This window comes from Molossus molossus, unplaced genomic scaffold (genome assembly GCF_014108415.1).
Source record: "Molossus molossus isolate mMolMol1 unplaced genomic scaffold, mMolMol1.p scaffold_m16_p_17, whole genome shotgun sequence".
NCBI lineage: Eukaryota > Metazoa > Chordata > Mammalia > Chiroptera > Molossidae > Molossus > Molossus molossus.
Window position 1 is genome coordinate 23,363,681 of NW_023425352.1, and position 14,415 is coordinate 23,378,095.

A 14,415-nucleotide genomic window follows, 5' to 3' on the forward strand; every position below is an offset into this window, starting at 1 on the left:
GGCTGCGCGGAGCAGAGGAGGAAGAAGACAGGTCCCCAACCCCCACCCTCCTTTCCCACCTCCGCGCGCGAGCGCTCGCGCGCGCGCGCACACACACTGGGAGAGGGCCTCTAATGTCGCACTTTGAGAGTCTGAACTCTAAATCTGGGTGCCGGTGGAGAGGCAGGGCGACCCCTTCGGCCTGGTATAGATGTGTAACTCGAAGTTATTGTGAAGTTTTGAAAAGCTCCTTGTCCCAAGGGCGGGGCGGGTGGGGGAGGGTGGTTACTGAAGGGGCCACTGGTCAGGGCCTTTGCCTTGCTTTCAGCTGCCTCTAAGAGGGTCTTGGTAAAGGGGTGGGGGTGGGGTGGCGGTGGCGGTGGGAGTGTAGTTGGGAGGATCACTTAAGGGGTTATCTGGGATCCACCAGTGTGAGGGGAGGCCTGTCCCAGAGACAGGGAGAGACAAACCTGGAGCCATGGGGAGTGACATACAAAATTTTATTATTATTTATTTATTATTTATTTATTATTTATTATTATTTATTTCTCATGTGCACAATAAAAAAAGAAAGAAAGAAAGAAAGAAAAAGGAAAAGAATAAAAACGAACCGACGCGCTTAAAGTGGCCAAGGAGACCAGAGCTATCAGGGGCTCTCCCTCGGGTTCGGCTGGGTCTTGGCTCTGGTGCCCCTGCCCGGCCAGCCCCAGGAGGACTGGAATGGGCCGGGCCTCGGAGTTTGAACCTCGGCACCCTCGCCGCCCCGCTCGGGCCACTGGAGCCTGGCTAGGCGCCGGCAGTTCCCTTAAACTATTCTCTTTTCTCATTTTCCTTTTCAAATAAAAAGGCTCGAAGGGGAGAGAGATCTGGGTGAGGACTCCAAGCCTTTCGTATTTGTTCAAGGACTTTTATTTATTTATTTATTTTCACTTTTATTGACTTTGTTTCTGTTATTTCGAGTCGTCACGATCCACGGGTGAGGAGACATGCAGGGCGCATCGCCGCTACCGAGAGAGCAACTACGGGGCGGGGCGGCCCGGCCGCCGGTAGCCCAGGGCGCGCGGGGCACGGCCGCAAGGGGACAAGCCTGGGGGTGGAGCTGCCACCTCTGATCTAGCCTGCGAGGACAAGGCGGCCGGGCGGGGATGGGGAGAGAGGCCGAGACAGAGACAAAGACGCAGAGTGACAGAGACTGAGGAGACAGAGATGGAGAAAGGGGAGAGATACGCAGGAGAAAGATGAGAGTGAAAACACGGGATTACAGAGGTATAACCAACAAAACTGAGGCGAGAGGAGTCCACAGGACCATGTTCGTCGTTTTGCATAGAGATTTCTTTTCTTTCGTAATTTTTTTTTTGTAACATAAAAAATGCCCCCCTCCCCCAGGACGTGCTGTGCTTTAGTGGGCGTATAGCTGTGTCCCCCCCTCCCCCCCAGCGAGCGGCGACTCTCACAGCACAGAGAGCAGGGCTATCTACAGGCAGGGCGGGCGGGCGGGGACTCTACCGGGTGGGGCGGGGCAGACGGGGTGGAGTTATATACACAGGTGTTCGCCTTCACACGACACACACCGTCTTTCTACAAAGCAGCAGCCTGTTGGGTTTTGTTTTTTCCTTTTTGCAAAGATCATCATATTAAATAAATGTAGACTTCTTGCGGTTCTATTCAGTTCCTGCCGGAGGAGGAGTCTGGGGGTGAAGTGGGCAGCCCCTCACTTCCACCCCGCCACAGCTGAGAACCTGCTCCAGCCACCGGCAGATCGAGAGTCTGTGTCGGGGGAGGGACATCAAGTAACTGTTGGAAAAGACCAGTGCCCAAGGCCTATGGAAACTGGTCCTACGGCACCGGAGAGCCTCCGACGGGGTGGCGAGATAGGGAGGAGTGAGTGATGCAGAGCATCGTGGAATGGGAAAAGGACGGGCAGGAGGGAAGACTGGGAGGTCACAGATGGCAGAGACGCTGAGGTAGGGGCAAGGTGGGGCTGAGAGTCTTGTCACTAGTAGGAGATGCCTGGGCCCTGGGGAACTGGCAAGCTCTGGTGAAGTAGGCAAGAGCCGAGAGTCGGGCTCGGTGGGTGGGGGCTGCTGGGGCTGTGTGCCTTGGGTCCCAACCTTGGAAAGACCTGACGACTAGAGCCCAGCCCCCACGTCCCCATTCCATTCCACCTTCTGGGGCTGGGCACACGCGGAAGGTGGGAAGTCTGGCTGGTGCAGGGGTAACGACTTTCCCCCAAGGGTTCGACAGGAGGCTCTTCCTCCTTCTGCAGAAAATCGTTTTGTTTTTAATTTCCTTTTCCCAGTCCCTCCAGCGAGGCCTCCTGGCGCCGGAGCGTCCAAGTCGGGCTGCTTTGGGGCTGGGCCGCTCTGCAGTTCGCGCTGATTGTGTGTCACAGAAACGTGTCCCCGCGCACAGCGGCGGCCCGGCCTGAGTTCGGTGTTGTGGCTGGTCCGCTCCGGTTCGGCTCGGGCAAGGCCGGGGCGAGCTTGGTGGGGCCCTCCTCGACGCACCACGAAGTCCAGGCAGGCGGGAAGAGGCCGAGTCGGGGTTGGGGGCGGGGCCTGTGCCTGAGGGTCTCGCCCGAGGCTCCACTAGTCCTGTCCTGCCTTCGACTTCGACGGGGTGATGTGAACGGCTGCCGGTGTCCTGGGGTGGGGGTGGGGCTGGGGCGGTGGCCAGGAGGCTTCGCGTCGAATCGGTCCTCCCTCCCTCCGGGGTGGGCGGTCAGACAGGGACGATGTGGAGGCCGAAGCTGTCGGCCTGAAGCTTGATGTGGTCCCCGCGGTAACTAGTGGCGGTCATAGGCAGCGGCAGCAGCGGCAGGGGCGGAGCCCCGGGGGGCGGCACTATAATAATAAGGGGAACCTGGAAGTTAACACAGGAGAAGAATGGGCTGGGTGAGAGGACAAACAGGAGAACAAAAAAAGGAAAGAAAAGCAAAGACCTCCCGGGGCTCGGGTCTGGTGGGATCTGGGCAGGAAGATCTTGGCGGGGCTGCGGGAGCGTTTACTCCCAGGAGAGCTGCATTCACCGGGTGGGAGAGGGACCCAGTCCGCAGCGACTCCCGACTCCCGCCGCCCCACTGTGGATCTTCCAGGGCGGCTGAAGGTGGGGGAGGCTTCTCAGTGACCGGGGAGCAAGAAAAGGGGAAGGCAGGGCGGGAGGCACGGGCGTCCTCAAGGGATCCTCGGCCTCAGTACTGCACTAATGGGCCTGCCTGGGCGGCACCGAGTCGGACGCATCCAGAAGCAGCCGGCCCAGCGGGCGGGCGGGCGGGCAGACGCGCTGAGCCGCCGGCCAGCCAGGTGGCGTACTCACTTAGTAAGGCGGGGTTGCTGAATCTCCAAGCCTCGTTGTAGGCCGTGTACTGGGGGTGGCTGTACGGGTTGCCGGAGAACTCGCTCCCTGCGGGAGTGTGGGGGAGTGGGGATCAGACACGCGCAACACTGGGCCAGCGGCCTCTCCCCGGTCCCAGGTGCAGGTGGGGCGGGCAGGGCAATGCCCACTGTGGCAGGGCAGTGCCCACCAGGCCAGGTGAAGGCGGAGCAATCCACAGAGTTGGTGTGGGGAGAGCCCGTGGTGTGTGTAGAGGGGGAATGCAGAAGCACCCACGAGCCTCGCACACGAACATGGAGGGACCTGCAGGGCAGTGCCCGCCTGGGGCACCCCCCGCGGAGGCGCCTCTGGTCACCCAAGAAGAGTTTATTCTGGGTCCAGTCATGCCTACTCCCCCCTTCCCCCCGCTGCTATGGCGGACAGGGTCTTTTTAGTGGAGACTGGTTCTGGGAGATATAGCCCCACCGGGTGGAAGCAGAGGAGGGTGGCGAAGAAAGGCCCTCGGGACACTTTGTCCCAGAAAGTCCTAAAAATGGCATCTTAGCACTGTGCCAAAGCAAAGGGCTTGGGGCTGTGCTGGCAAACCCCCTCCCACCTTTTCCTCTGAGAGATTGGACTTGTGGGCTACGCAGCAGGAGAAGGAGGTGGCGGGGAGCAGGTTGACTGCCCGCTGGGTCCGTGAGCAGTGAGCGGAGGGCCCGTGGGCTGGGAGCCGTCGGAAGCTGCTTCACTCCCTCCGCGGGAGAAAGGCCAGGCCTCCAGGTTTCCCCCTCGCCCTTTCTCCTGTGTGATGACCCCAGACTGTTTACAGTGATCCCTAACCGCGGGTTAAGTAGAGGAGAAGGGGCCCCTCTCGGAGAGGGAGCTGGGGTGGGGGTGGGGGATGCAGCCACTGGAAAGCCTGTTTATTGACGAGGAGGGAAAGCATGCGTGCAGCAGGATAATGAGCTTCTGAGCTCAACTGTGACCAAGAGGAACTGAGCTATCTCCTTCCCCATCGCTAATGAAACAAGTGTAATTTCCTCATCAGCACTAGATTCTGTTTAACGACTCCCCCCTTGCCACCATGAGCTCTCTGCGCTCCCCTCATCCCCATCTCCTTACAGACTCCCCCCCCTCCCTCACCCCCATCTCTCCAAGACCTTCTCCAGCCTCCACTAGCTCACTTCTGGGACCTTCCTGGAAGAATCTCCTTGTCCCCAACACTTCTATGCCCTCTACTCCACATCTGGGTAGGACTCCCCTCATCCACACCTCAGCTCTTCTTACCCAGTTCCTCTAACTCTCTTCAGCTCCTATTCTACCACACTCCACAGCAATGCCCCCTTTGCCATACCCCTCCTCCAATTCTGCTTATCCAGGGCTGTCCCTGGATGGACAGTCCAAGAAGGGGGCCTGCCACCCTTGTCTATCCACCCCCTCCCATGAGAGTTGAGCTTCAGGGAAGGGGCACACAAGAAGGCAGTCGGGGGAGTGGCTGCAGGCCCAGTGAGTCTCACCCTTTCTAAGACAAGAATTTTCTGGTGTTTATGGAACGGGAGCATCAACTCTCTTTAGCTTCCAGCCTGGCTCCCAATCTAAGGTAAGGGGCTGGGAAGAGCACAAGCTCCAGCTGCCATACCAGAGCCTAAATGCACCCCCTGCCTCTGATCCACACAGCCTAACCCAGCTGCTCTCATACAGGAATGGTCTGAGCTCTGAGGAGCAAGGAGAGTCTGGTTCCTCTGAGGACATGTGAGGGGCTTTAGCATATCTCTCTGAAGCTAGCCTTTCTGGTTCCTGCCATAACCTGTCCCCTGTTCCTCTTTCCTTAGGGACTAGCTCTCTCCTCTCTCTGGGGTGGGGTAGGTTCTCAACGCTGGTTTTCCCTGTGGGTTGGTGTGGACCAGGGTGGCTTTGTCTGAGTGACTGACATGTCCCTGGAAATGGTTCTTGGCTCCAAGTTTCCATGGAAACCAGGGCAGGCTCTTCCAAGCAGTGTCAGCTGGTTGGGGGTGGGCTGGGGCACCGAGGGCTGAGCTGAGGCTGAGTGCTCCCCAGGCACAGGTTTGGATGGGTGGGCCCTGTGGAGGAGCCATGACATACAGTGGAGTGCACACAAGTGGCACTTCTGCAAGCTCCCTACCTAGGTTGCTTATGAAGGAGGATGAGGGACCAACTGCAGCTCTAAAGAGAGCAGGGGATAGAAAGGCAGTGGCTTCGGGGGAGGGGATACTGGATCTCTTCCCACCCCCAGCCTCAGACTAAAGACCACTCAGCAGCTCACCCACAATTAAGTCACCCCCACATAAATTAGGCATTGTCACCTACCAGGCACCATTCCTGCCAGGGTGGAGGTGGGGTAGCTTCCCTGGCCAGTGGGGGGCACGTGAGGGGGGTAACCAGGCAGAGTGGTGCTCGCCATGTCACGACCTGGAAAAACACAAAGGGGAAGGCATGAGGCCTGGAAGAGAGGGGGTTGCCTCTTCTCACACAAGGGTACTCCATGGAAAGAGAACCCTTGGAGAAGAAAGAACTGTGTGTAGACACAAGGGGATGCATGCGATGAGCAGGTCCGGGTGTGCCTTTGCAAGTGTGTAAGCTCGTTACCTAAATGTCTGTCCTACAATCAGCTGTGTGTATGCACCTCTGCTTTGCAAGGCTCTTTGTGTCTTTCTCTGTGCATGTGTGTGTATATGTGTTTCCCCTTGCTTGTGTCTCTTTGTAGCCCAAACCCAGATGGAGAAGGGAGGGAGGATGACCTGGTTTTACTCCTCCTTACACCAAGATATCCAGTGGTCTCTCTAGTAGCCAAATGGACCTCTATGATCTTGCTCACCTCTCTCTTCCCTAACACCCCATCTTTCCTTCAGGCTTGGAGGATACCCCACCACCACCTATACGGGATGATGGGTCTTTCTTGTCCTCTCCAAGTGGTGCTGCAGGTGCTGGGCCTGGCAGGTATGGCGGGCAGGGGGCCAGACAGTGGGTTATTTTGCTGTTAGTGTTTATGGCGTAGAAAACCATCTCTGAAGTGAATCAGAAGCTTTTGAGCCAACAGTGTAAGTGGATCAGATCAAGTTCCAAAATCTGCTCCCCCCACCAACTGCTGGACATCTGTCCTGGGAGTCCTCTATTAGCTAGAGTGGGAGGCAGGGCTTTCCTTAGTGTCCTGGAGCAAAGGCAAAGCAAGTCAATATTAGGGAAATACCTATGACCCACAGACATCTCCTCTGGAACACAGCTGCACCTGAGTGGACCCCCTTCCTGTCTGTCCCCTCCATCACCACGAAGGGGTCAGCACCTCCCCTTGCATTTTAGCATGCTCCAGTCACTAATGACAATAATTTGCCCTCTTTCCTCTCCCATACTTTCATGCCCTAGAGACTACTTTATGCTCTCCTTGGTCCCATTCATCCTCTCCAGATCCCCTTTATTATCCTCATTATATAGGGGCACTCTTTAATTCTAGTGACTCTGTCCAACCCAGGGAAGGCAAGGTATGGCTGGAGGAAGTTATAGAACTATATATATATATATATGGCCCAGTTCGCTTTCTGTTAATCAATTGCACTGATCCTCATCCTCCTAATGGCTGTTCCAAAGCCTGGTTCTGTCTCTCTTTCCTTGCCATTCCCCCCACCTTGAAATTGATCTTACGTCCTACTTTTCTGAGACTTGTGAGTTTTTTCATCTCCACCTTAATGCATCTGAGTGATTCACCTTTCCTACCCTCAGAATACAGAGATATAATTCAGATTGTTATATGTCTAGCTTCCTGCTGAATATTTTCATTAGCTGTCTCACTGTCACCTCAAACTTGACAGGAATAAAAGCTGATTCATTGTCTCTACAATCAGTTCTACCAACAATTTACTTGAAGACCATCAGACCAAAAATATTGGAGTCCTTGACATGGCCTTTTTCCTCCCCTTCTAAATGAAGTCAGTTACCAAGTGCAGTCAGTTCCTCTTAGCAATGTCTGTCACATCTGTCCCTTCTCCATTTCCTCCACCACCTCCATAGCTCAGACCGGCCCTTGGTTTGCCATAACATTTTTCTTGCTTGTATTCCCTGCCTCTACATTCTTCCCCCTCAGGTCTCTCCCAAATGTGGATGCTTGGCTTGTCCTCATGAAACATTGCTCTCATCACTTCCCTTGTAAAAACCATCATTGATTCTCTGTAGGCTACAGTTTGAATCTAAACTCTGCCAGGGTTTCACGGCCTGCCAGGTACCCCTCCCCACCCAGCTTTCTCAGCTCTGATTTGCACCCCTCCTGGTTTGCACCCCTCTGGCTTGTTGCTGTAAAATCTCTGTGCTTTTGCCATATCATTTTCATCTTCTTACTCAAATTGTCTTCTCCTTCCAGCTCAAGCCTTAAAACCTCTACTATTCTACCCATCAGATACGTTTCTCTCTCTTAAATGTCTATAGTGTCTGTGCTCCATGGCTTAACATGCCATTATTTCGTAACACACCAGCCCTGCTGTTTCGTATCATGGCTTGCTTCTTCAAGCAGATCAAAATCAAACCAAGGGATCTGTCTTATGTGCTATCTTGCACAGCTGAGAAATGGTAGATGCTCAATAAATACTTGTCGATTAATTTTGTGTCACTCTATGAACAACAAAACTAATAGAAAGCGTTATATTATTTTTTAATTGTTTTATATGTGTGGGTCTCCTTTGAAGAGATATGTGGAATATAAAGGCTGGGACAAATGTAAATGTTTCAACCTGCCTTTTCTCTAAAAATAGTTGGAACAATGGATTATGAATTTTTACAGGTTGATGAAAGATTTACAGTAAGGGCCTGGCCGGTGTGGCTCAGTGGTTGAGCGTCGACCCATGAACCAAGAGGTTGCCGGTTTGATTCCTGGTCAGGGCACATGCCCAGGTTGTGGGCCAAATCTCCAGTGGGGCATGTGGAGGTGGCCAATGTTCTCTCTCATTGATGTTTCCATCTCTCTCTCCTTCTCCCTTCTTCTCTTTCTCAAATCCATAAAGAAGAAATTTTTTTTTAAAAGAGAAAGATTTACAGTAAGGGACTCATATATTGTGACTCGGCTTTATCATGCAATGGAATGATTTTCCTCTAACCTATTTAATATAGCTTACATCTTACATTTTAAAACTCAAGAAAAAACAACAGAGTAGAACTGTCAAACAAGAGATCACTTTAGACTCCCAGAGAGCAGCAGAAAGAATCTCTGCTTTGTTGTGGGTTTTCTCTCATTGACTTCTATTGTCAGTAAATGGTACACTCCTTCTGACCACCTCTCAGAGAGTGGAAGAGTGGACAATGAGAAAAGTATCTATCAGCTCCTAGAAATGACTAAGAGGAGAGTTAAAGAGGATGTAGAGGTTTTGAAATTAGAAAGATATAGAAACCCAATTCCTCTTGGTCTTGCGATCTTAATGTCTACAGAGCAGCCAGGAATATAAGTATGCTTCTGTCTTAATAAACAAGAATTTAAATGCATCCGAATTCTGATTTTCAGCTGAATGATTTCCATAACCTGTCACACATGAATTCCTTGTAATCTAAGATTTTGTCACATAATCCCGTACTTAGCTTCAGAGACTGATGACTGAAAAGGTGTTTCCAGCAAACCTGGAGGTACCCTACTTCAATGTTTATTTCCACTGGCCTTTTCTCTTGCCAATTTCTAACATTTAGAAACTTTTGCATGCTGAAAGCCACCCACAGAATTGTTGATTAAAATACATTTCTAAATTCGACTTTAAACAAGAAATCTGTGAAGTGCTATTCAGACTTTTTTTTGTAGTCAAGGTGTCAGTCTATTTTTTTCTCAAAATAGATTTTTTTTAATTGAAGTAACATTTGTTTATAACATTATATAAGTTTCAGGTGTACAATATTATTATTTGTTAGCTATAGCTGAAGAACATGAAAACACCTATTCAAAAAGATATATACACTTCTATGTTCATTGCAGCATTATTTGCAATAACCCAGATATGGAAACAATGTAAGTGTTCACTGAGTGATGAATGGATAAAGAGGATGTGGTATATATATAATAGGATACTACTCGGCCACATGAAAAGATGAAATATTGCCTTTTGTGACAATATGGATGGATCTCGGGGGTATTATGCTAAGTAAAATAAGTCAGATATAAAAGGACAAAAATTACATGACTTCACTCATATGTGGAATATAAAAATAAAAGAAGAAAAGAAACAAATGAACAAATAAAAACCAGCTCATAGATACAGATAGATTGGTGGTTATCAGAATTTTTAAATGTGAGAGAAGAAATCCATGATGAGGAAAAAACATGCAAGCTTCCTGATGGTCAGCATACAGCTGTGCTTCTGCTACTGCAGATTCTGGAACATCACTATCACCACAAAGAGATGCCCGTTCAGGATGCCTAAGCCAACAAAGGGACAACCTACTGTGTACAAAGCTCTCTCAATGGCTTCATTAGTACACAGGTGACACCTGAAGAACAGGGAAATATTGACCAAACTCTTGCCAGAGCCATATATTCCTCTGGAACACCATTGTCAATAATGGAAAACACACATTGCAGGAAGTTTTCAAATTATTAAGACTGCCATACCATTTGCCCATCAGAATTCTTTGAGCAAGCCTCTTTTAGTGAGAGAATATGAATGGGTGATGGAATCTGTACAAGGAGGACTCTACAGACCACTGGGTCTTGTGTTACTACAGACAGATGGACAAATGAGAGTGGAGACAAACAAACTGTAAGACAGCACAGCTACCTCCTTAAACAAGCAAAAGCTCCGAAAGAGGGAAAAAAAAACCCAAAACAACCCAGCTACACAGCAAAATACATCAGTTATAAAATATGTGCCATCCAACAGGAGATAGGAAGCAGTAAAGTATTTGCTTTGCTCAATGACGATGCCAGTAACATAAAAACAGCACCAAGAATCACACATAGATAAAACCCCACATATTACAAGAGGATGGACATTTCATGTTGGATACTTGCTTCCTAAGATTACAGTTTTAGAGATGGAAGAGCCTTTGAGATGATCAGTCTAACTTGCTTGTTTTAAAGTTGAGAGAATGGAGGCACACAGAGCCATAATTACTTTCCTATGGCTACGGAGCTAATAAATGACACAGCCAAAGTTTGAAGCTATGTCTGTGCCACGCTACCTTTTAATGATACCACGAAGCCAGATACTCCCAAAAGAGCCAAAGAAAAGGAAACGAAGTCATCCAACAAGCAAAACCTCATATTGTCACAGCCATCATTAAGATGAGGCAAGTACAAACAGGACACAGAATAAAATACTGACACTGAAAGTCTGTAGTAAAACTCCATGGGATGGAGCATTACTCTCCTTTGAGAGTTTTCTAAAAAACAAAGAGGCTCTTCAAGAAACAGTAGTAGTTGAGAATCTTAAAGTACCCAGAAGTGTTAGAAGCACTGTACTTGATGAGGATGTCTTCTCAGTTCAACTGCAGAAGTCCCTGAAGATTCTAAAGCCAATTTCTACAGCAATCGCTACATCTGAATCAGACAGTGCACTTTTGTCAGACATTCTCTACCAAATGGGCCAGATCGAATCAACTGTTTTGGAGAATCTAAGTGAAGTGGCTCTTCAAGTACAGAGAAAAGCAAAGTGAAAAACTATTAAGAAATTAGAAATTTTCAGTCACCACACAATTTATGCTATTTTGTTAGGTCTAAGATTCAAGGGCAGACTTGTGTTTCTACTTGCACCTAGACGAGCTAGCATTCACTGAACGTCTGCTATATGCGAGGCGCTGTCCTAAATATTTTCTGTGTATTATCTCATTTAATCCTCATATCAATCTATGATGTTGATCCGTTTTTAATCACCATTTTATAGATGAGACACTGAAACTCAAAGGTGCTAAGTATTACATTCAAGATAAGCAGTATACTCTGGTGATTCTAGAATGACAGTCTCAAATATTGTACACCCCCAAATAGATAGGTATTTGGTCCAGGAAAGTAACCTGGGATTATGCTTAGCAAATCCTTCCTATAACAGAACATCTTGTCAATTCTTGTTTTTTGCATGTTTCAAGTTCTTCCATTTTCCAAAACAAGGGTTCAGCGATCCTGTAGGACTCCCTAGATGTGCTTCAGGGAGTCCATATAAAGCCATACATAAAATGTGTAGATATACATATATAATGTCTAGATGGCTTTTTATCATATTCTCAAAAGTATTAATTATCCAAAGATTAATAAGCAGCATTTATAAAGACCAAAAGAACCTCTGTTTTTTGGTGTAGGAAAGATACAGATTTGTCTGAAGCCACTTGAACTGTACTGATCAACAAGACTATACAAAGAATAGCAAAATAACATGTGAAGGAGCAGAGAGGCTTATCTCAAGTTAAAAAAAAAAAAAAAAAAAAAGGTCAGCATCAGAAGACCAAGGAAATAATAAAAAGGAAGCTGCCAAAGCAGAGAGATGCTTTGGCTCAGTGATGGCTCTGATAGCAAGACTTATTAGACATAGATTTATACAGCAAAAGTTATACTCAACGAGTTTAGAGATGCTTTTCCTCAGCATCTTTCTCTGAAAATGAGCACTTTTGCTATCCACTTGACACTGTGGAGGACCCTAAGGCCAGAAAACATAACTCTTGTTTTACTATCCAGTCCTCAAGTTTGTCTGCTTCTCATAAGGTAACGAAAATGAAGACATTAGATTGCTTCAAGGTTGGTAGTCTGTGGCTGCATTTGACACACGCATTTATACTACTTCACGCATTTATACTACTTCCAATAATACACAGTTATGAAATTTGTAATTGCTGCCTAAATATACCATACACTTACATTTACTATACCAATTATGGCCACTTTATGACCAATCCGGGTTACTGAAGTAACAAACTTGAAGTCTGTAAAAGACACTTTAAAAGGAGAGGGAAAGAGTTTTTTTGCATACTTCATTTTGTTTCTTATTCCCCAGGTTTCCAAATCCTTCCAAAGATTTCTCCTCTAAGGCATCGGTGCCTGTGTGAGGTCCCCCAGATCGGGCCACTGTCTTGGCCCCACAGCTCCCCATCCTGAGGCTTGTCTTCTCCAGATTCCAGCAGAGGGGGCTGTGCCTGAAGCTCTCCTAGCTGACCTTGCTCCCCACAGACAGCTGGACCTTAATTTAGTCCCTGGTATATCCCAGGTGGGGATGCTGCCCAGATCTCTGTGGGCTCAGTGAGGTCTTCAACTCCACAGCCAACTAGCTGTAACAGTCATGCTGTTCACACCCCTTCTCCTCACAGCACATGGCCTTCATCTGGGCCATTGTAGTCTGCTGGCCTAGGGCCCCACAAGAGAAGGCTTCCTTCTAACTCAGCTGGACTATGGATGGAGCTGCAGCCTCAGCACCCTAGGATAAGGTTAGGGGAGAATCACATTTTCCGAGGGCTCATAGAGAGCTTGGTTACCTTCTAGTCTAACTCCCTCATTTCACAGTGGAAGAAGCCAAAGCTCAAAGTTGGGAAGACATCCTAGACCCTTCCTCATTTCACTTCCACACACTGCCTTCTCTCACTCCATTAGCAAATCGCAAATGAAGACTGGAGTTGGGCAGGTGCTGGCTTTCTAGAAAGCTGGTGCCCAGGCTCACTGATGGGCTCAGAGCAAGAGAGACCCTCATGCTGGGTGGGCAGAGGTTAAGCCTGTTTGCACAGTCTCCCGATACTCCAGCTCTCCCAGTTCCTCTCTGGCTTTATTTTGTTCTCTGAGAGCAATGAATTGTCAGCTCTAATCCTTCCGAAAGCGCAGTGTTTTTCAGGCGCTCTGTGTAAGTGAAACCCTAATCCCAAGGAAAACGGCCACTTAAGCTGCTGGAGCATTAGGCTGCTCTCTGAGCCTGCTCAGGATTTCCTACCTCCCGGCCTGCCGGCCCAGCAGCCACCTGGGAGGAGAGGGGAGGATTCCAGTCTGAAGGCAAGCAAAGCCCTCTCAGAAGCAACAATAGTGGCAGGGCTTGCCTCCAAAGCTCAGGGTTGAAAAAATGCTGGCGTGTTTGTCCTGAGGCTACAGCTAATGTGGGGGAAGGAAGGATTCTGATCACCCTGGGGAGGCGGGGGGTGGGGAGGGGTCTTCCTGTTACCTTGGGGGATAGCTGGCTCTTTGGGGGAAATAGGCTTTCAGGTCTTGCCTAGGTGGCTTTGAGGCCACCAGGACTCTTCTAAGCCTTTGGTCCCCATACATACCTGTAACATTCATTGAAACACCACTATGTAGGTTTTCTGGTCATTTAGAAAAGGTTGGGTTGACTGGCTTTACTTTTACTTAGTCCACCTTTTCTTCGTAGGAAGTGCCAAATAACAGAGTAAACGAGCTTAGTGCTGGGAGATTCCCCCATTGGAGAACTCTCCTTTGGGACACCCCCAGCCTCTCTAAACATCTATAGCAGCCTAAATGTTCCCTATAACCTAGCTAATCATGAAAACAGTGCCCAGTGTTTTCTACTAGGTAACCCTTTGTTGGCCTGAGTCGGCTACTATATGCAATTGAAATAGAGATTATTGATTTTTTGAAAATATTTTGACTCAAATTTGAACTGGCCTCTGTCCCTGATCTCTAAATGAATTGGTGAGACTATGCTATGGAGGACCAAGCACAGTCCATTTGGCATGCTCACCCTTTGGGTCTCACGGATGAGGGGAAAAGATGAAGGGAGGTGTCAAGAAGAAAGGCCCAAGATAATGGGCCAAATTTGAACTCAACTTAGAAGACCATAGAAGTACTTCTTTGCTAAGATGCCTGGGAACCCATCCTACTCCCCTATGACTCTCCTTCCCTCTGCAGTCCCATTATAGCCCCATGTGCTCTGTCCAGGGCACTCTGCTGGGGAGGGCAGCCAAATGGGAAGACCAGTGGGCACAGACATGGGCATGGGATTGGAGCTGGAGATTGAGGTGGTACAGCTTTTATTCTGCTCAAATGTGACCTGACACTCCCAGTCCTAGAGTAGATTAATGCCTCTTCTTTTCAATATCCTTTCCCTCTAGAGGTGGATGAGATAAAGAAGGAAGAAAAAGAGCCTTGATCCAATGACTCCCTAGGCTGCAGGCCCATGGCACCTGCATTATCTGTCACTGTCTCATTGCTATGGAAAT

The 14,415-nt window shown here is 49.0% G+C and overlaps 1 protein-coding gene across 7 annotated transcripts in view; it reads right to left on the bottom strand.

The window, feature by feature from the left end:
* Positions 1-566: 566 nt before the first annotated feature.
* Positions 567-14,415, bottom strand: part of PAX2 (paired box 2) — an 89,059-nt gene continuing 75,210 nt past the window's right edge. For 2 of the 7 annotated variants that reach the window (XM_036265060.1, XM_036265061.1), the window contains exons 9-11: positions 5,623-5,724; positions 3,295-3,381; positions 567-2,841 (exon numbers count right to left, since the gene is read on the bottom strand). In XM_036265060.1, the coding sequence (XP_036120953.1) occupies positions 2,765-2,841; positions 3,295-3,381; positions 5,623-5,724 (266 nt within the window). In that variant the 3' untranslated portion in view covers positions 567-2,764. Of the gene's footprint in view, positions 2,842-3,294; positions 3,382-5,393; positions 5,479-5,618; positions 5,725-14,415 lie in introns of those variants that run through there. The other 5 variants (XM_036265062.1, XM_036265059.1, XR_004959987.1 and 2 more) reach the window with 4 other exon arrangements.